A 23340-nucleotide genomic window follows, 5' to 3' on the forward strand; every position below is an offset into this window, starting at 1 on the left:
ATCCAAACTAATCAAACGGCGGAGAGAGAATACGCAAATTAACAAAATCAGAAACGAAAAGGGAGACATAACCACAGACACAGACGAAATTCAGAGAATCATTAGATCTTACTACAAAAACCTGTATGCCACAAAATTGGAAAATGTAAAAGAAATGGACACTTTTTTAGATAAGTACCATATACCAAAGTTAAACCAGGACCAGGTGAACAATCTAAATAGACCTGTTAGTCGCGAAGAATTAGAAGTTGTTATAAAAAACCTTCCCACCAAAAAAAGCCCAGGTCCAGACGGCTTTAATGCAGAATTCTACCAGAACTTCCAAGAAGACCTAATACCTATACTCCTTAATGTATTTCACAATATTGAAACAGAGAAGTCATTGCCAAATTCCTTTTATGAAGCTGAAGTTACTCTGATACCAAAACCACACAAAGACACAACCAAGAAAGAGAACTACAGGCCAATCTCACTCATGAACATCGACGCAAAAATACTCAATAAAATACTGGCAAACCGAATCCAAGAACACATTAGAAAAATTATCCATTATGATCAAGTAGGCTTCATCCCAGAGATGCAGGGCTGGTTCAACATACGAAAATCTATCAATGTAATCCATCATATAAATAATCTGAAAGAAAAAAACCATATGATCATTTCATTAGATGCGGAAAAAGCATTTGACAAAATTCAACATCCCTTTATGATAAAGGTCTTAGAGAGATTAGGAATACAAGGGTCGTTCCTAAATATAATAAAAGCAATTTATAGCAAGCCGTCAGCTAACATCAAATTAAATGGAGAGAAACTCAAAGCTATTCCACTAAAATCAGGAACACGACAAGGTTGTCCACTCTCTCCATACCTCTTTAATATAGTGCTTGAAATTCTAGCAATAGCAATAAGACAACATAAGGGGATCAAAGGGATTCAAATCGGAAAGGAAGAAGTTAAACTTTCATTATTTGCAGACGATATGATAGTGTACATAAGCGACCCCAAAAACTCCAGCAAAGAACTCCTTCAGCTGATAAACACCTTTAGTAGCGTTGCAGGATACAAGATCAATTCCAAAAAATCAGTTGCCCTCCTATACACAAAGGATAAGGAAGCAGAGATGGAAATCAGAGAAGCATCACCCTTCACGATAGCCACAAATAGCATAAAATATCTTGGGGTAACCCTAACCAAGGAAGTAAAGGATCTATTTGACAAGAACTTTAAGTCAATGAAGAAAGAAATTGAGGAGGATACCAGAAAATGGAAGGATCTCCCTTGCTCTTGGATAGGGAGGATCAACATAGTAAAAATGGCAATTCTACCAAGGGCAATTTATAGATTCAATGCAATCCCCATTAAAATCCCATCAAAATTCTTCACAGATCTTGAGAGGACAATAATCAACTTTATATGGAGAAACAAAAAACCCAGGATAGCCAAAACAATCTTATATAATAAAGGATCGTCTGGAGGCATTACCATCCCTGACCTCAAACTCTATTACAGAGCCTCAGTATTGAAAACAGCTTGGTATTGGTATAAAAACAGAGAAGTTGATCAATGGAACCGAGTAGAAGACCCTGATTTCAACCCACAAACTTATGAACACCTAATTTTTGATAAAGGAGCTAAAAGTATTCAATGGAAAAAAGAGAGCATCTTCAACAAATGGTGCTGGCAGAACTGGTTGTCAACGTGTAGAAGAATGAAAATAGATCCATATCTATCACCATGCACAAAACTCAAGTCCAAATGGATTAAAGACCTCAATATTAGTCTGAACACACTGAACCTGATAGAAGAAAAAGTTGGAAGTACTCTACAACATATGGGTACAGGAGATCACTTCCTACGTTTATCCCCAGCAGCACAGACATTAAGGGCAACATTGAATAAATGGGACCTCCTGAAACTGAGTAGCTTCTGTAAAGCAAAGGACACTGTCACTAAGACAAAAAGGCAACCCACTGACTGGGAGAAGATCTTCACCAACCCTGCAACAGACAAAGGTCTGATCACCAAAATATATAAAGAACTCAAGAAACTAAACTTTAAAATGCTAATGAACCCAATAAAAAAATGGGGCACTGATCTGAACAGAGAATTCTCAACAGAAGAAATTCAAATGGCCAAAAGACACCTAAGGTCATGCTCAACCTCCTTAGCGATAAGGGAAATGCAAATTAAAACAACTTTGAGATACCATCTTACACCTGTCAGAATGGCTAAAATCAAGAACACCAATGATAGCCTTTGCTGGAGAGGTTGTGGAGAACGAGGCACACTCATTCATTGCTGGTGGGAATGCAAACTTGTGCAACCACTTTGGAAATCAGTGTGGCGATTTCTCAGGAAATTTGGGATCAACCTACCCCAAGATCCAGTAATACCACTATTGGGAATATACCCAAGAGATGCCACATCAAATGACAAAAGTATCTGTTCAACTATGTTCATAGCAGCATTGTTTGTAATAGCCAAAACCTGGAAACAACCTAGATGCCCTTCAATGGAGGAATGGATAAAGAAAGTGTGGAATATATACATATTAGAGTACTACTCAGCAGTAAAAAACAATGACTTCTCGAATTTTGCGTGCAAATGGATGGAAATAGAAAACACTATCCTGAGTGAGGTATCCCAGACCCAAAAAGAGGAACATGGGATGTACTCACTCATAATCGGTTTCTAGCCATAAATAAAAGACATTAAGCATATAATGTGTGATCCTATAGAAGTTAAATAAGAAAGTGAACCCAAAGAAAATCATATAGTCATCCGCATGGAGAGGGGGAAGTAGACAAGATTGCAGGGCAAAAACTGGGAACTTGCGGGTGAGGTGGCATGGGGCAAAGGGGAAATGGGATGAGAAATATGAGAAGGGGAGGATGGGAGGAGCTCGGGGGATTGGGATGGTTGGGATATAGGAAGGATGGATACGGGAGCAGCGAAGTATATATCCTATCTAAGGGAGCCATCTTAGGGCTGGCAAGAGACTTGACTCTAGAGGGGTTCGCAGGTGTCCAGGAATATGTCCCCAGCTGGTACCTTGGGCAACTAAGGAGAGGGAACCTGAAATGACCCTATCCTATACTGATGAATTTCTTGCATATCACCTTAGAACCTTCATCTGGCGATGGATCGAGGTAGAGACAGATTCTCAATTTGGAGCAACGGTCTGAGCTCTTAAGGTCCAAATGAGGAGCAGAAGGAGGGAGAACAAGAGCAAAAAATCAGGACCACGAGGGATGCACCCACCCACTGTGACAGTGGAACTGATTTATTAGGAGCCCACCAAGGCCAGCTGGTCTGGGACTGAATAAGCATGGGTTGATTCCGGACTCTCTGAGCATGGCGGTCAATGAAGACTGATGAGAAGCCAAGGACAATGGCACTAGGTTTCAATCCTAATACATGAACTGGCTTTGTGGGAGCTTAGCCTGTTTAGAAGCTCACCTTCCTGGACGTAGATAGAAGACCTTCGTCTTCCCGCAGGGCAGAGAATTTGGACTGCTCTTCAGTATCGAGAGGGAGGGGGAATGGTGTGGGGGGAGGAGAAGAGGAGTGGGGATAGGGGGAGGGGAGTGGGGGGAGGGGGCAATATTTGGGAGGAGGGGAGGGAAATGGGAAACGGGGAGCAGGTGGAAATTTTAATTAAAAAAGAATAAAAAAATAAATAAAAGAAAAAAAAAAAAAAAAAAAAGAATAATCTACAAAGTAAAACTGTATTTTCTTTCATTTCTACCATTGCATTTTACACACAGGATTAAATAGCATAGCAATATGGCTATTTCTGTGGTAAATTGAAATACAAAAGGTAATAGCATACTAATTTTATGGTAAATTTGCACATTACATTGAGTCATGCCAACAAACACATTTAAGAAATGAAAATGTGTGGTTTCCTGCCATAGATACAAAACTTGGACAGTAAAATCTTACCAAACAAGTATATCCAAAGGGATTTTGTTCAACAGGAAAAGTAATATTGTGCCTATGAAATACTAAAATGTGAAAATGTATCATTATGTATTATATATATCGTATTTATCAATATATATGCTAATAAAGACTGCTTGACTGTAAATGGGTGATGAATTGAGATGTAAAGAAATCAAAGAAGTATTGGAGGATTTTACAGTTTTTAATTTTTTATTTACTATTACTTGAAACACTGAATTTCCTATTGATGAGCTCGGGTGTGTGGTAGGAATGTATCATTCATTGCATGCCCAGGTAAAAGAGTAAAAATCATGTACTTACAAAAATAGAAATAAACTTCATTTAATGAAAGCTTCAGTAAAGATACATTTTAAAGAATATTCTTTGCATTTATAAATTATTTCAGGCAAAGAAGAGGCATTAGCAAACTGATTTTCATCTGAAGTCCTGATTTTCATAAGCAAATATGGGATTTGGATGTCAAACCCTGTAGTTGATAAACCAAACAGAGGTTTTGGACCTCATGACTGAAATCACTTAAAATGTCTTGATGATTTACTTCTAATCCTGAAAAGACAGGATTTTCCCTGTTGAGTCCATGTCTACTCTTAACTCTTGTGGAATTTAAATAGCACACTAGATGGCCCCAATCAGTAAACCATGGATCCTTAGTTAGCTAAGGCTTCCCTCTTTTCTTTATTTAGATCTTTGGGATTGACTGGCCAAACACAACACTCCAGCCCTTTCCTCATTAGCTTTGCTCTTCTGGCAGTTTCCAGGATAACTCGAGACACACTTGATATAAGGAAGTTTTAGGTCATGGTAACTATATTACAAGCAGTTTAATGCCCTCCCAAGTTCCTTATTAATATTAAATACTTACTTGCCAATATTTCACGTGATTGAATCCAACAGGATGTCATAATGTGCTAAAAGTCTGGAAACATATCAACTACTGACTTTCAGAACTTTCTGTCTTGCTCAATAACCTAGTGAGCTAATGCATATATCACCAATCAAAAGTTATTCTAGGAAACGATTTCAGCAACATGGAAATAAATGTTTCAGATTAATATAGCCTCAAATGTCGGTATACACACCATCTGTCTGCATTAATGCTAAGCACCGTGTATCATGGTTAATTCTTTTTAAATAAGAGAAGATATGTGTAAGAGTTGTTTCTTCTCCGGCAAATTACTTCACGTCTTTTCAGTTGTCTCTCAGTTTTATAGAATAAAGTGCAAAACCATTTTTCCTTGCTTGTGTTTACGTGCCTATGCGCCCAGTTATAGACTTGTGTGTCATCTTTGATCCTAAGAAGTCACTTACTAAGCGGCAGAGTCATTGAGCTGGTATTCAGAAGCCCTTTCAAAGCAAGCTTGGATTCCTGGGTCTCCCCAAAGGCGTTTAATCACTTCAGCCAGCTGGGGTGTCATGTCACCATCTTCTAATGTATTTGCCATTGCGTGCAGTTGCTGCTTGTCTTCCTGGAGAAATATTTTGGTGGGAAGAAGACCAGCAAGTTATTTAGGCTCAGATATTGTTTTAAATGGAGCATATAAAAGGTTTTTCATTATCTACTTTTCTTGCTAAAAAATTTCCTTGACCATTTCTTCCAAAATTTATTAAGAGTAAAAAACTAGAATCCATTATAGTAACAGGCTGATATCTGGAAAAAACTACCTTTTGGAAAAATTATAACATACTGTATGGAGAAGTCTGAATACTTTGGTGTATATCATTGACATCTGAGTATTTTGTCAAAAAGAGTAACAGTGTTTTTGGTGTAGTCCATAGTGGCTTGGGTCAAATGTTAGAGTAAAAGAATATGAGATTGTTGTAAAATGAAAAAAAAAAAAAAAAAAAAGATACAAAAAAAATGGTCAACCCTAAATTGGATGTGTAGCAGTAGGCCGCTTGTTTGTCCTGGTGGCTTAGCCCTGAAATAATCACACAGAAACTGTATTAATTAAATCACTGCTTCGCCCATTAGCTCTCGTTTCTTATTGACTAACTCTTACATCTTAATTTAACCCAGTTGTATGAATCTGTGTATCACCACATGGCAGTGGTTTACTGGCTAACATTTCTGCATCTGTCTCCAGCAGGGCTCCATAGCATCTCCTGACTTTGCCCTTCTTTCTCCCAACATTCAGCTTCGTTTTTCCCACCTAGCTAAGTTCTGCCCTGCTATAGGTCCAAAGCAGTTTCTTTATTCATGAATGGTAATCACAACACACAGAGGGAAATCCTACATGCCTGGGGAGGGACAGAGAGAAGGAAAGTACTTTGTGTCTTTCACTAATTTAACATATGGTTCTTCCTATGTTTATTACTCTTATACACTGATCCCACCAGGGCTGTTCAATGGATGCCATCTGGAGGTGACCAGACACTCTGGGAGGGGCCTTGTGGAAATGGAGAATGTCTTTTAATGCTTTTGTTTTGTAGTGGTGCTACTTATTGGCTTTTAGACTAAGTAGATTTTTAAAGCATTATAATGTATGAAATAGTTATTAATTAAATACAGGAAAAATTACTTAGATGTGATATTATAAATAAAAGTACAGTTATGTTTCTTATGTTGTTATACTTAATATTAGTTTTAACTGCTATAAAAACATTACTATTTAATAAAATTATAGTGAACAGTAGGAAAGAGAGGTTTAATTGAGAGAAAAATAAGAAAATATAAGCTGGTGGTAGTTAACATTTGTAAAATTATTATATTATGTTCCTTTGACATAGACTAGGACAACCAACACGATCCTATGATTCTTTAGTTCACATTCCACCTGGGCCACATAATTATCACATGGCCTTTCAATTATTGCACACTTACTGCACTTCTAGGGTTCACATAATCGATCCCAAGCGTAGTCATCGCTTTCACAATGGCCAACATGGACTGCAGTGTGTTGCTGTAGATCACTGCCTTGAACTCCATGCACTCTTGCTTACTGTACCCGTTCTTATGGATGATCCTATGATTACACAAGAAAAGCTTTTGTGAGGTGAACTCATGCAGTACAAATGACCATCAATAATAAACCGCTTGAATAAAAGTGTAGTATGTACACCTTAAAAAAGAAGGATTTTCATCAAGTGTGTTTGCCAAGTCTGGGCAATTTAACATCTCTGAATGTTTATCCCTCACTGTCTTTTCATAAAATGCCTTTTAGGTCATGGGAAGAACACATGCTAAATATAAGGCAAATTAAATCTTGTTATAGATAAAATAATTTTTCAAATATATAGATCACAAACACTTTATTTAGAACCTAGATTCCTTTTTTCAAGAAGAAAATTCCCTGATTTTCAGGTCTGAGTCATGCAAGAAGTCCAGAACCCTGGGTGATGTTTTCACTGTGATTGAAGTCTCGGCAGAACACTCCTGGCTTTTCTGTCTCGTAAGAAACACCGGGGAGTAGGAATGTCTGCTTTCTATTTACAGCTTTAACAAAGACAGTTTTTAAAAAAATAGAGGTAATTGCTTTTGTTGATTCCCTTGCCGTTCCTCCATGTGTGTATGTGCTTCTGGTTCTCAGAGTTGAGTTACCGGGCAGTAGATTGGCTGGGCTCCTCTCTTCCCTCCTCTCACTCATTCAGTCAGGCTTTGAGTTTAAGAATAATTGCTTAAAATAGATTTTCTCATTAGAGCTAAAATCTCTGTTGGTGCTAATTGTGCTTCTTTGCTGTGTGACAAATTTTTCCTGGCATTCTTTTCTTTATTTCATGTTTTAAAAGTGCTTTGTGTTTGCATTTGAATGTCACTTTTCTCAAGATTTATCTTGTGGCCGAATGGTGGTGGAGCACGCCTTTAATCCCAGCACTCGGGAGGCAGAGGCAGGCGGATCTCTGGGAGTTCGAGGCCAGCCTGGTCTACAAGAGCTAGTTCCAGGATGGGCACCAAAACTACAGAGAAACCCTGTCTCGAACCCTCCCCCCCCCCAAAAAAAAAGATTTATCTTGTGTCTACACACATAGAAGTTCCAGCTTAGGGGTCAAACTTAGCACAAATACCTCTTCAAAGCCTTTGAAGAACTAAAAGCCATGAAATGGAAGCACCAGGCACTGAGAGGAACAAAGAGTATGCCTCTATTATTTTAATCTATTATTCACATTTGATTGCCAACAAATGCACAGTTTTGACTTCAACAGGGCCATGCTTCTCTTGTTGCATTAACCTATTAAATCACTTGAATAACTAAAAACAAAAACAAACAAACAAAAAAACCAGGTGGCGAAATAGACTATAAAAATGCAGAATGGTATATTTGTAAATAGATCAAAGCAAGACTTTGAGTAAAATCCAATTCTCTGTTCAAAATCAAAACATAGAAATGATTAAAATTGTTAAATTAAAATGTCAATTGTGAGTGACTTTGGGACATTCATTTCCTTTGGTAACTCAAGTTCTGATGGCTATGAGGGAAAACATAATAGAAGCAGCTGCTTAGTTTTATTTCTTCTAGAAAGAGTTGTCTAGGTATAAGTTGGTTCCTAGATCTTTTCAATCCAGTAAGATTTTATTGGTCATTTTAGTTTTTCATTATGTACTGAAATAAATGACAGAATTTCCCCTGACTCTCGTCCCACTAGGTCCAGAGTGGAATTCCAGTCTAGGCAGGATGTACCACACACTGTAACCCCCAGCCATGTTACAGAAAATTACAGTTAGATCCTCGAATGACCACTGAAGTCACTCTTGGTTCAGAGAGCATAACCATGAAACCTTTCCATCACAGTAAAATTTCTAATGAGAAGCACCAAATTGTAGAAGAAAAAAACGACCATTTTGACAGATTTTCGTATTTTGTAAAAGTTCGTGGCCATATCCGTGTAAATAGACATTAGAAAAACAGTGGTAAATTCTATTATGGGTAATAGAAATAAAAAAACCAAAAAGACAAGAAATAGCAGAAATAATAAGCTGATTATAGCATAATGAGCTCGTTTTAAATGGTCAAAACAAGGAGGACTTTATAGATAAAAGAGGCAGTCCAGGTGAACGGAGGCACGCAGTTAACGAGCTTTGGACATTGGTTGGTCAGACATTGTCATACGCATGTGCAGTGACTTCATAGTAATGCAAGTGAATGAATTGCTTCAACATCTTGCAAATTAATTGCTTGTGCTTTATTTTAAATTAGGAATCTTTATCTTTCATTTTACCATTTTAAATAGTTACAAGACTCATATTTTCTTATATTTTTATACTTTGCATATTTAAATTATTTCTATGTTTTACATATTTCAAATTTTTCTTGCAGTTTCTCAGCTATATGTATAGCTAAAGAACACTCATGACTTTCCAAGTTTATTATATATGTATGTATAATATGATGCATATATATTTTTAAAGATTAGTTTCCTTTTTTGTGTACGAATCTTTTGCCTGAATTTTTTGCATGTGCTTGGTGTTTTGAGAGACCAGAAGAAGGTGCCAGATAGCCCGCAATTGGAGTTAAGGATGTTTTAAGTTGTCATAAGGGTGCTGGAAACCTAACCTACATCCTATGCCAAGGCAACCAGTGCACTTAATAGCCTACAATATCTCCAGTCTTAAATTTATGCTAGATGTAGAAAAATTATATGTGCTAAATTTTGCAAACTGTATTTCTAAAAACAGTGGCTGTAAATATTCATTTTTGCATCAGATAATAATTTTTAGAGAAATACTATAGTTTTGCTTTGTGCGATAGTCTTACATTATACATCACAGCTCTGGCTGTTAATGGTACTCACTACACAGCATAGACTGGCCCAAACTTCTAGTCATTCTCCTGCATCAGCCTCCTAAATGTATGATGGTAGTCAATTATATATCTATAATATTCATTGTTAGCTTTGTTTCTAGTTTTCTAATTTTTGTCTGACTATACATTATTTAATATTTAAAAGTTTTCTTTTTATATAGCAAAAAACTATTCATTTAAAACTATATTTAAGCATATAAGTACCAGATACCTAAGAAGAATAAGATAACTTCAAGTGTGATTATGTCCTAAATAATAGTAGAAAAGAATATCAATATAAAGGAATGAGAGATAACTCTGTTAGGATAGATCAATGTTGGTTATAAACCATGTTTGGGAGATAGAAAAAACAGGACAAACATTTGCTGGCACCTATAGGTGAGTTTTCCAAACTGGAGCTTAAATAATAGTTGACAAGCAAATTACATGACAATACAATATTGAAGGAAAAAAAAAAGATTTCGGATTAACCAGAGAGCCTCATCACTGCTATCTAGCTTGATTTTATTCATCTTTCATTGCAGTTTTTATTTATAGCGGTTGTGTTTAATACTTCTTCATTCAGAAATGTAGGCAGCTATCCCATTATAAAGAATGAATTGAAAAATATAATGTAATAACATAAAGAATCTGTTGGAATGACATCAGTGAAAAAATATTTCATATCCATATTTTAAAAAAATGTCAATGATAGAATAGTTTCTCCCAAATTTCAAATGGATTCTTGATTGACACATTTCAAATATTTGCAGTTTACACTATCATTGTTCGAAAGCTAGTTCATTTGAGGGTTAATATAATTAAAACACAGCTACTGGTATTAATATCTAAAAGACAAAATTCAAAAGGAAAGGAAAAATTAGTGTTTGTTAAGCAATAGAAGTAATAATTGAACACTCAAAAAATCAGGAAAAATGTTGCCACTGCCTGTAAATTCTGATGAGGTTGCTTGAATTCTGAAGGAGATTCACAAAGCATTTTTAAAGAGATTCTATCTGTCTGTATAATGATACCTGTATGCAGGTGTTCAGTGCTGACCAATGCTATCGGATGTGTGCTCTTAAATAGCGAAGACCACTTCTTCCACTGTCTGCAAGTCTTACTTGTCTGTAGCTCTCAGTGCAGGGGTGAAGCCTCCTGTGCTCTGCCTGTTCACGTGAGTGTGTGTGTTAGTACTGCCCTATTTCAGCTCATGACTAGTCAGTCAGGTGGATGAGACTTCATGAACAGATTGTACTTATCAATATGTAACAAAAATTAATGAAAAAAGAGACAGCGAATATGGAAAAGACCAAGAGGGCAATGTGGGAAGACTTGTAGGCAGAAAAGAAGAAAAAATCATGTAATTCTATTATAATAAAAAACTAAAATAAATAATTAACACAGAATTGTTCAATGCATAGATAGACATCAAATAGTAAGCAGTTGAAATCATTCTGTACCTACTTCATTTGTTTAACAATTGTACTTTTTCCAGATTCACCTGCTCCTGAAATGAAATGAAACAAACGTTATTAACTGATACACTGAATTTGTACTAATATTAATACCTACTATTTTATTGTGTGTAAATTTTAACACCTCTATTAGCATAACTTCTAAAGTAAATATTTTGCAGTGATAGAGAAAATTATATTTTACATTTAAACATGATTTGAGAAGCTTATATCCAAGGGTTTGCAGCACAACGACGTAACTCACAATTTCAGACTCTGAATAGTTTTTAACTCCTAAGATGACTCTGTGTCTCTGCTTGAATAAATGCTGAAAGAAAACTGCAAAGAACTTTATTGCCTGGACTGTTCAAACAGAAATCTACCCCGATTGAAACATGCTCTTCTCCTCAGCAGCCGGCAATACCTTTGCATGGATCTGTAATTTCCTTTATCCTAATGAATGAAGACTCTAGAGCTAACATGGGTGTGTCTCATGTCACAGGATCTGGGTGCACAGAGGCAGATATGAGGAACCAGCAGAGGGACTGCAGCTGTTACAGTCACCCTTATCTGTTACATGTATTGTAGTCTGTGATCCATTATATAAAATATTTTGGTGTCCACTTGACTCTTGAAGCGTCATATAGAAAGACCCAAATACACATGATCCCTAACAAAGAGAGTAGGAACTCGGTCCAAACTTAGTGGCTGTTTTAAGGTGTCTGTTGGGACCTTTTGAAGGTATTTCTTGAAACTCTCTTGAGGTTAAGGACTTTTTTTTGTTTGAGAAATGACAACTTAAAGTATAGCAATCACAGGTCATGACTTAGGTCCGTTTCTTCTTCCTTTTAAACATTTTATTATTATTATTATTATTATTATTATTATTATTATTATTATTATTATTTTACATACCAATCCCAGATCCTCCTCCTTTCCTTCCCCCACCTCAATCCCTATCCACTCCTCCCAGAGGGTAAGGCCTCCCATGGGGAGTCAGCAAAGTCTGTCATTTGAGAAAGGACCAAAGCTCTCCTCCCTGTATCCATGCACGGAGCAAGGTATCCCTCCATAGAGAATGGGATCCAAAATGCCAGGTCATGACCTAAGGATAAGTCCTGGTCCCACTGCCAGTGGCCCCACATTTTGTATCTGGGTATGATAGGCAGTTATTTTGATTCATCAAAGGATCATAGTGTTAACATAATAAGCAAAAGGTAGTTTGCATTTGATTAACTCAAAATCTAAAAAACTTATTGAAACCATACTTATGAATATGGATTAGAGCACACTGACAGCACGATGTAGATTTCTTATCCTCCCTATGACCCTTTGACCTTGACCTCTCCTGTCCTGCCTACCTTCTTCTTCACGCTTACAATTTTTCACATATCATTTTAAATTGTCATCCTCATCCATCAATGTAAGATAAATTTCACATGAAAGAAATAATTCTTTGAACTTATATTTTAAAGATAACCTACCCCTAACCAAGAAGCTATTTGTGATTAATAGCTGCCTGCAAAAGCAAATCGGATTTCTCCAAAGGCATGTCCCTGAGTGCACCAATCTCACTCCTGGGCAGGTTCCATGCCCAGGAGCAATTGGCAATGGAAAGTGGACTCTTTTCTCTTATTATTATTTTGATGTGGCATATTTTTTTTGATTTTTGAAAAGGGGGAGGATTAGAGAGATCTTCAAAAAGTTTGCATAGGAAGTTGGGAGGATTTGGGAGGACATGAGAGAAAAACTAACAACAAAACAATGCGATCAAAATGTATTGTATAAAATTACCTTAAAGAAAAAATAAATTAAAAAATAGATTTTATTTTTTATATTAGGCAACCCTTTTTTTTTTCAATGAAGTATTTTTGTATGGTTTTACATGTTTTCTTGAGCCTGGAGGAACCGATATGGGGGCATCTAAATTTAAGTCTATGATGTAGTAAGTATTTATTGTCTCTGGCATATCTTAATGTATCTGATTTCCGCAGTTGTCTGAGCAGCTGCCTATCATGTATAATACTGAAACATGAAGAGTGGTAAGACTGCAGTAAGCAAGGCTGCGTCGACCTGTGGTTCTGTACGTGCCTTCCTCACATAAACAGCCATGGTTCTTCTCATTGTTATGCTTGTGTGCTTTCTACCACAGGCCATGGAAGCTAAACACAGAGCCAGTAAATGTGGGCATCAAGCACGGGACCTTCATAGGCTTGTTTATTTTTTTCCTTTACTTGTGCGGGGATGATGTTAAATTAGGGCCTGTGGGTTCTAGGTTCGACCAAAATCATTTATAATTCCAGCTGCAACAAAAATGTGATCCAAGCCATTGTCATTCTCTATTGCTGATAGAATCATGAGAATAAAAATCTCCATGTTCAATACAGGTGTCAATTTTTCAAGCAATTTTGATCTTTAATATATTGAAACCACGGACATGCAATCCAGGACAACCTAGGGCAGGGGTCAAAATCAGATGGCAAGCACACTGAGAACACTAAGAACTGGAATTTCCCAAATTATTTCTGAGCCTTGGGGGTTGTAAGTATACAGCAGCTCTCTGTAGCTCACCAGGTAACTAATGATGTGCCTAAGGTAGGCAGAAGAGTTAGTCACTGTAAAATAATAAAAGAGCAGATAAAGTAGCTGTTAAATATTTTTAAAAACTATTACTTTGCTCTGCATGGTGAGTTTGGTGTGCTAAGTGAAGGTTTCCTGCAGTTCATTGCATTATTGGCATAATTCCTATTTTAAAAATCGAGCTATTCAAGAATCTTGTTCACTACTTAAAACTCCATCTCAAAGTTGCTCAGAAAGGAACTGGTCTTTTGCATTCTCACATTGACTGAAGCACTTCGTTCACAATCAACACCCCATTCTTGTAGGATTAGATCATATTACAGGGCTAAATATACGCATGACAGCATGTTTGCATATGCTGTGCATCCTAAAATATCTCCTTCCTTCTAAGTGCTGCTCAAAACTCACATTATTTTCCAGGCTGAAGTGTACCAGAGGAATTTTCCCAAGATACACGCTTGTTTCTTTTAAGATGATTTTGTTTCATATAATAGTTAAATTTATAACTAATCTCCATTTAATATGCATAACTTATTATACATAATAAAATATTTCAGAGATATGAAAAAATTTAAATCTGTATAATATCCATAGCTGTAAGTGAACTCTGCTGAATACACACAAGGCTTGATTGCTCATTTGGCTAAAGCGGGCAAGACAAGATTAAATAACTTGATATATATTCATATGTATGATAATTTTTCTAGGCCATTAAAGTCATATAATTGTACAGCAAAATGGAACGTAGAATGAGCAGCCTTGTAGATGATGTTATTCTATGCATAAGAGAAATGAGAACAGTAGAGATGAATGTGTCATATGAATTCTAGATCTACCTTCAAGTGAACTCAATTCTCCTGCTAATGCTGTCTTATTATATTGTCTCCAGGTATGAATTGTCAGTGAAATATTTAATATTTAAATGGTTTCAGACTATTTGGCTGGTCTAAGGTAAAGCAGAAGCATGCTTTCGTCATCATTGTTTGCAGTCAAGTGTCGGCTCCTCCCCACATCTCATCTTTTTAAGGAATAACTTACTCCACTCGATAATTCTCATGAGTAAAATTAAATATGTCTTTCTCTTCTCCATCACAATCCATCATATCCTGGCCTCCAATAGAGGAAAAAGGAAAAGGAAGAAGAAAGAGAAAAGAAAGGAACTATTGTACATGTGCTTTTGGTGTTAAAGATATGTGTTTTGTTTCTTCAATTTAATTTATCTTCCTTATATTTCTCTGAGAGGGTAAGGCCTCCCCTGGGGAGTCAACAAAGTCTGGCATACCAAGTAGAGGCACGACCAAGGCCCTCTTCCCTGTATCAAGGCTGAACAAGGCATCCCACCAGGGGGAATGGGCTCCAAAAAGTCAATTCATGCAGCTGGGATAGATCCTGGTTCTACTGCCAGTTCCCTCTCCCCCCAGATGAAGCCACATAACCGTCCCCTAGATTCAGAGGGCTTAGTTCAGTCCCTTGCAGTATTCCCAGCTGTGAGTCCAGAGTCTATGAGCTCCCAGTAGCTCAGGTCAGCTGTCTCTGTGGCTTTCCCAATAATGTTACTGACCCCCTTTGCTCATATAATCCCTACTCCATCTCTTCAGCTAAGTTCTAGGAGCTCAGCCCCGTGCTTGGCTGTGGAGCACTGCATCTGCTTCCATCAGTTACTTTATGTAGGTTCTGTGCTGACAATTAGGGTAGTCACTAATCTGCTTATGGGGGAAGGCCAGATCAGGCACCCTCTCCACTGCTGCTAGGAGTATCAGCTGGAATTATCCTGTGGATTCCTGGGAATTTTCCTAGCACCTGGTTTCTCCATAGCTACACAATGGATCCCTCTATCAAGATATGTCTCTCATTGCTCCCACTCTGTCCCTCCTCCAACTGGGTTATCTTCAGCCCTTATGTTCCCATCCTCGATACCCTCCCTTCTATTCCCTTCCCAGTTTATTCAGGATATCCTAACTATCTGCTGCCTGGAGCCCTCGCTGTGTCTCCCTTAGGATCCTTCCCTTCACCTAGCTCCTTTGGGGTGTGGATCATCTGTATTAGATTCCTTTGGTTAATTACAATCCTGCCCTATACCCATTGGCGACTTGGAAATAGGAAACTATAAATAAAAAGACTAAAAGCCTGAGTATATTTGATATATTTCTCTCATTAACAGTATCCTTCCTACTCCCACATCTGTAAGTCGGTGGAATAATAGACAGATATACTTATTTATGATAAAAAGCAATCACAGGGTTAGATGTCGTAGGTAGCTGTCTTTATTCTTCTTGCAAAGACTCCCATTTGCTCCACAATTCACACTGTCTAGTTAACCTACTATGCTTTCCTCTGATTTACTATAACATGCAATCAAACATCACATTTCTGTGACTTCTCTCTCAATGTTTTCTCTATTTTTTCCTTAATTCATATCACATCATATATTTGTATAATAGTGAAAAATTTCTGGAGGGCCTTCCAATCTCATTTTCCCCATAAAATGGTTATTCCGTGTGGCCCATATGGTAATTGGGGTAATATATGTATATCTACTTCATATATGTATAAATATGATTGTATATATATGAAAAAGATAACTAAACGACAATTATTATTCCATTTATATAAAATTGGTCAGTACTCGTATTGATTTCAAACTGCAGATAAACTCACTGAAACACACAATGCTTCTCCTTAGCTCTATTTGTTCATGTAAATTCTGGTTGTGTTCTAGTCACTGAAAACAGCTGAGGAATACTTCCTGTCTGTGACTCCAGTTCTACCATTTATCTGTTTTTATGAATGCATCTGTTTCTATGCTATGCCATAGAAATTCAGACTGCAAGCAACTAAAGGGAATGCAGCCATATAGACTAAGTTGCAAATTATAAACATTTAAAACTTTAAAAAATAGCTATAGTAAGTGAATACAAGGGGAATAGAAAGTAAATAAGAGATTTTTGGGTGGAAGGAGAGAAGCATTTTCAGTCATCAAGAGGAAGGATCCAGAGGACTCTGAAGATGGCAAAGTCAAACATAATTTGTGGAATAAATTTCTTAAGACAAAGAATGGATAAAATTTAGAGCACCAAGGTGTAAATTGCTCTTCGGTAAAACATTATTATGCAGATGAATACAGGAAATAAAAACAATGAAATTCTACTTCCTATTGGTGAATGGGATAAGTGAATATTTGTTGACATTTGGAGATGACCACTGACTATTACTCAACCACAAGCTAATGATCATCTCAGTGAGACGAGGTAGAAGGATATTCAACCTGATATTGTCGCTGGAAATGTGACTTCTGGGATCTTATAACAGAAGGCTCATTATTGGCTCAGACAAATTCAAAGTGGTACTTTCCAGCCAAGAAACTTAAAACATTATTGCTTTGTTTTACAGTACCTGGTAATGAAGGTAATTGGGAGTTTATAGAAGAATCGAAGTGAGATGGACAATCAGTGTTAATGAGATCTACTTTTGTTAAAACCAGTTGGGAAGAGTGTTGTAGAATTTTGAGGGATTGTGTAGAATTAACATATTGAACATCAGTTAGGATAGAAGATAAAGATAGCAAGATATTCTAAAATTTCAGGGAAACCACGGCTGAAATTACAGGCTTTGGTTGAAGAGAACTATATTTATATTTTAATTTAAAAAGTTTCAGAATATATGAGAAAGTATGAAGGATTGCAAAATATAAACTATTCCTAGGTAGGATAAAGAAGGAATAACTCTTAATAGGAAATTTATTTTGTTGGAATATAAAGTAGGAATTAAATGTGTGCTCTGTTTTATTTGCTATTGTAGGTAGTAATCAGAGTTGATATGTCTCTACTGGATACTTTGAAATCTCAGACACTTAGATTACTTAGTAGGCCATAGAACAGAACAAAAAGCCATGAACACATTTCTGTATGTAAATGTACCACATTTTCTTTATCTATTTTTCTGTTGAGGAACAACTAGGTTGTTTCCAATTTTTGATTATTATGAATAAAGTCACAATGACCAAGATTTGGCAAGTGTACCTGTGGTAGGATGAAACATCCTTTGGGTATATGCCCAAGCATGGTATGGCTGGATCTTGAGTTAGATAGATTCCCAGCTTTTTAAGGAACTGCCACATTGATTTCATAGTGGCTGTACAAGTTTGTCCTGGAACCAGTGATGGAAGGCTGTTCCCCCTTGCTCTACATCCTTGCTAGCATGAGCTGTCGCTTGTCTCCTCAATCTTTGCCATTCTGAAGGGTATAAGATGAAATCTCAATGTAGTTTTGATTTGCACTGCTCTGCTGCTTAGGATTTTGAAAATTTTGTTAAGTCTTTCTCAGCCATTTGAGATTCCAAATATGGCAACATAAATTTTTCAGACAAATGGATGGAACTAGAAAACATACTGAGTAAAGTAACTCAGACTAGAAAGATAAATATGGTATATATTCACTTATAAAAATAAATGAATAAATAAACAATAACCAAGCTACAATCTGTATATCCGGAAAAGTTAGATAAAGAGGTGGGGTTGGGCCACATGGCTCTCCCTGGGAGGGGAAAATGGAATAGATTCTTATGGACAGACTGAGAACATATGGAGACATGAATAGGGGAATTGGATAGTCGGAGATGAGTTAGAGGGAGGGAGAAGAAAGAGGGATAGCTAGAATGGGGGGCATTTGAGGAATGATGTGGAAACCTAGTTCAGTGAAAACTTTCTGGAATATCTGAAGGTGATTCTACTGAGGACCACTAGTAATGGGGGGGATACAGAGTTTCAACTGCCCATATGTTTTAGCCAGGAGAGGCTTCCAGAGGTGGGACTGGATTGCATTCAATCGAACTGTTGGCCAATGGAAATCCCCGAACAGTCCAGGCTGTTCTTAAGACAAAGGTTTGCTTTCTGCAAACAGAACATATGAACACATTGCTGGGGACCACACACACAGAGCTCATTGAATATGGAAAAGTCAAGTTGGTGCCTACATGGAGCATGCTCCTATGTTCTTGTCTCCTTGGTGCAGGCGGAGAAACATGGACACCAATCCAGCCACAAAACCTTTGACCTGCAATCAATATTATCCTGCCTGCAAAATATACTAGGGCAATGGTGGCTCAGAACGTGTGAGAGTAGCCAACCAGTATCTGATTTGACTTAAGGCCCATTCCATGAGAAGGAAGCTCTACGAGACACTGCTTGGGTGACCAAGAACCAGAGACTGGAAAGCCCAGAAGCCCAGGGTGAAAAAAAAAACGCAATAGATAAAAACAAAAATAAAAATCAGTAAAAATGACTTCTAAAGATATTCTGCTATACTCAGAAATCCATTGCTTATCCAGTCATCATCAGAGATGCTTCCTCTTGTAGAAGATGAAACAAATAAAAAGAACTACAGTCAGACATGGAGAGAAAATATAAATGGCAGGTCTCCATCTAATCCCTGCCTCCAGGACTCAGGGAATTTTACAACCTCCTCTTCCAGACATTCCAGAGGGAATGGAAGACATCAGGAGAACAAAGCCCTCGGAACCAACTAAGCAAGGCAAAGCACATATGAACTCACAGAGTGAAGCAGCTAGTCAGGTTCTACATGGTTCTGCACCACATCCTCTGTGAATATATTACAGCTATGAATGCAGTATTTTTTATGGGACTCCTGACTGTGAGAAAGAGTGGGAATCTGACTTTTGTACCCACTTTCAGGACTCTTTTAGTTCTATTGAGTTGTTGTGTCCCAACTTTGATAAGATAATTTTTGCTTAATCTTATATTTATTTTGTCATGTTTGGGTGTTATCTTTTAGAAGGCTGTTCTTTTCTAGTGAGAGACAGTGGATCTAGCAGGGGGCGGGAAAGGAGGAAGGAAGAAACTGGGAAGAATAGAGGAGAGAAACTATAATCCGGATACTTTGTATATTTTGTATGAGATAAGAATCTTTTGAATGGAGACAGTGTTTCTTCCAGACAGTGTCTCTCTGTGTGTAGCCCTGGCTGTCCTGACAGCCTTGAACTAACAAAGATCCACCTTCCTCTGCCTCCCTAGTGCTAGAATTAAAGGTATGTGCCAGCACTTCCAGGCAAGACAAGGATTTATCTTCAATAAAAGAAAAAAATAGTGATTCTCAACCTCAACAACAACAAACATGAACATGGGGAAGAGCCTTGTATATGGGATCCACCCTTTAGATCCCCCCCCCCAGACCTATTTCCATTAAAACACTGTTTACATCCACTTCACAGTGCATGCCAAATAGGAAACTTAGTGCCCTATGTTTTAGCACCCAGAAATTACTAGACAGTGCAGGTTAGAGGAAACAGCGGATTGCACCGTGTTCTGTAGACTTTCGCTTCTGTAAGTACAGGGTCAAATTCAGAATTGATCACTATCATATTAAATTAAATATGTTGCCATAAGCTGCTGTTCGGGTTCCACCAAAGAGTGTGGAAGTTGTTTCGATGAGCATCCAAGACGTTTGAGGGTGAAAGAGTAAGAAAGGTGGAGTTAGTTCTAGAAGACATAGGATGATGCCTTAATGAAGCTGAGTTGAACATGAAAATGCAGTGTAGATAATTCGAGTTCAGGTGAAAAGGAGAACGAAATAGATTTCATTGTTTGGACTTTGACAACTCAATCAAATGTCGAGTTAAAAGTTTAAGAGGAAAAAGTTGTCGAATCTTTAAAATATAAATCAAGATAGTGAAAACTGCGCATAGTGCGATTTTTTTATTAAATTAAAGCTGAGTAGCTCAAACTATGCATTGTTGATGCAAATGATGTAGTGATATGATAAGAAATGTACAACATTATTATCATCTTGGATAAATAAAAGACACAATGTTGCTACTGATAATCCTTTCTCATTCCTGTTAATAAAATACTCTTTCACTTAATGAAAGCCACAAGTTTGGGACAATTAGGATACTTTCATTTCTGTTTGGGATTTTTGCACATAGCAAGTTGTGTCCTAAAGAATATCTCTCTATAATGTTAAGCTTTTCTGCTTATAGAAGTCAATCAGTAATCTATCAACTTTCACCTCATAATTTAGGGAAATCTCAATTTTCTTCATTATATCATTGTATTTGAGAGGGGCTTGAGTTTTGATGACATATTTTCAGTCAATTCTTTATATTATTTTATCGTTGCCTTCTTGGTCTCAATAACATGCCCAGTAGGCCAGTAACTCCATCACACCTACCTCAAGTGCATGGTTCTGTGGATGTCTAACTGTATTGCTATTGTAATTGGTAATATAACCATTTGAGTGATTTGGCTTACAATTTGTGTTTTTAAAAAAATGAGAGAAAATAGTTTTTAAATGGAATGTAGAAAATATTTATCAGTTCTGTTGGAAATTTAGCTCAGCATGTAAACATACCTTTTATTTATTTTATTTTAAGGGAGGAAGGGTTTATTCTGGCTAAACTTGGGTCCAGTCTGCCGTGGTCAGGAGGGCAAGGAAGCAGGGGCTTGAAGAAGTTGATGAACTGCATTCACAGTCAACAGACAAATGGCAAAGACTGAATGCAAGCTGATGCCCTGAGAAGCTCTAGCTGGCATTAGCACCAATGTGTCCTTGTAAGGGAGTAGCAAAACACTTACTGGAGTGGCTGACTTTTCCTCCTACGTTTTATTGACTTTGCCACATCTGTGTTACTCTGACTCCACCAGCACAGCCTCTGAGGATTCTCTGGAACTGGGAAAACAACGTGTGATGGTTTCAAAGCACTTACCATCACCTTCTTAAACCATCAATCTCTAGGTGACTGCTTGGGAGTCCTGTGGGCAGTCTTTGCCACAAACTCCAGCAAGGAAGGAGAGAATATGACCGTTTTCTTGAGAAACAAGAGACACAGCCCATGCTTGGCTTCTGAAACTCAATGGTAGGAGTAGAGTACAAGAACACTCAGCAATGGAAGAAATTGGCTACATGATAGACTCCCAGTCCTGAAGTAATGATTTGTTATTGTATATAACTAGCTTCAGGGTAAATACACAACCGCCACTAAGTCAAAGCTCTTATTATGATTTGTTTCTGTATTGATTTAGGCTTTTATTCATTTGGGGAATCTTATATACAACATTGTAATACAAGGTCAGTGTTCCAAAGGCAAAGCTAACTAACAAATTAGTTAGTCAATAGCCTGAATATGGAAAACTGAAAACACAGAAATGAAAAACAGAAGACTGGATGAATGCCTTTTACTGAGTCATCCCTGGATTATACGGTATATTTACCTAATACATATTAGCATATATTTGTGCTAAAGATGTCACGGGTTTTAATATCTTAAATTATACATTTTTTGATTCTTCTCCAGAAGTCCATGGTTAAATTTCCATTAAATCTTAACATGCTGCTAAACTAAAACATTATGCCCAACTCTGCCAGCTTCTTCCCACTCACCTTCCAAAAGCAGATACAAATGTTTCTGTCAGTGATCACTGTATATTAAGTCGTTAATGAAAATGTGTAGCACACGGATTATAATAATTCATTTAGGAAATTGAGCAACTATTAAAATTACAGTTGTCATAATAATTTGGTTTTTTGTTTTGAAGTAATGAAAAGTAGCCAATAATTTGTGGAGTCAATGAATATACAAATGTTCTATAAGGAATTGAATGCCACATTTTCAAAGGGAACAGCAAAATTAAAGGCACTATTTTCCCTATAGTCTTAGTAATATTCTTGATATATTTTAAGTACCTTGTCATTATTGTACATAAAACTTGAGACTAAATGATTTTAACACCATAATTTTGATGCCAAACACTCAGTTTATTTCTGTCTAAACAAATAAAGACTTTTATGACCTGTCATTAAGGATTTTAGCTGCTACTTCGGAAATGATTAGAATGCTATAAAGTAATAGATGTGTATGACTTTTCTTTTAGCAATGATATTCTGTAATTCTCAAAAGAGGCCAACTGATGCATCTAATATGTATCTCTTAAACAATGCACTAAGTATGAAATCTAAAACAAATTGTGAAATATATAGAGTACACATAAAACCCAACTAAGCTAGACACTCTGGAAAACTATATTTTATACTGAATCCTCCAAGGTTAATAGACTTAAAATTTGAGAAAAATAAAAATAAAGGAAAAATCAGATGCTGAAAGCAAAAGAGAAGAATATTACCTAGCAGTAGCAGCTTAACCGTCCTCGCATCTCGCTCAGCATCTTCCTGAAGTTTCTTCTCCAGCTCTTTTGACCTCTTGGCTGACTCCTTGCTCTCTGAACTGATCCCACTTCCCATCTTCTGATGTGAGATGCTGGTCAATTGATTTGCTCCAATTTTCCAAACGCAAAGCACAGCAGTGGTTTTGATAGAGAACTTAGGAGCAGTGCTGGCTAGAGCAGAGAACAGCCTAGTCCCTGAACGCTCAGTTCTCCTTTGACTAAGGGGATCTTTTCTGTCACCTGATCAGAAGGGAAAGCCATGCAAGTCCAATGAAAGCTGAAGAGGAAATTCATTATGCTTTCAAATTAAATGGTCACAGCTGGCTCATCTTCAAAACCATGCTTACCTGCATTAAAGTCTAGCTCAAAATATCCAGAAAGCATTCAGAATGTTGATATTCAAGATGGTCTGTGTTGGGCAATTAAAGTGAAATGTTTCTCCGCA

At 37.1% G+C, this 23340-nt stretch overlaps 1 protein-coding gene across 1 annotated transcript in view; it reads right to left on the reverse strand.

Moving 5' to 3' along the window:
* Gnat3 (G protein subunit alpha transducin 3) overlaps positions 1–22971 on the reverse strand; it is a 43367-nt gene extending 20396 nt beyond the window's left edge. The window contains exons 1-4 of the mRNA XM_057758646.1: positions 22854–22971; positions 11151–11193; positions 6788–6929; positions 5275–5432 (exon numbers count right to left, since the gene is read on the reverse strand). Coding sequence (XP_057614629.1) covers positions 5275–5432; positions 6788–6929; positions 11151–11193; positions 22854–22971 — 461 coding nt within the window. The remainder of the gene's footprint in view (positions 1–5274; positions 5433–6787; positions 6930–11150; positions 11194–22853) is intronic.
* Between the last annotated feature and the right edge of the window lie 369 nt (positions 22972–23340).

Source organism: Chionomys nivalis, chromosome 26 (genome assembly GCF_950005125.1).
Source record: "Chionomys nivalis chromosome 26, mChiNiv1.1, whole genome shotgun sequence".
Classification (NCBI taxonomy): Eukaryota; Metazoa; Chordata; class Mammalia; order Rodentia; family Cricetidae; genus Chionomys; species Chionomys nivalis.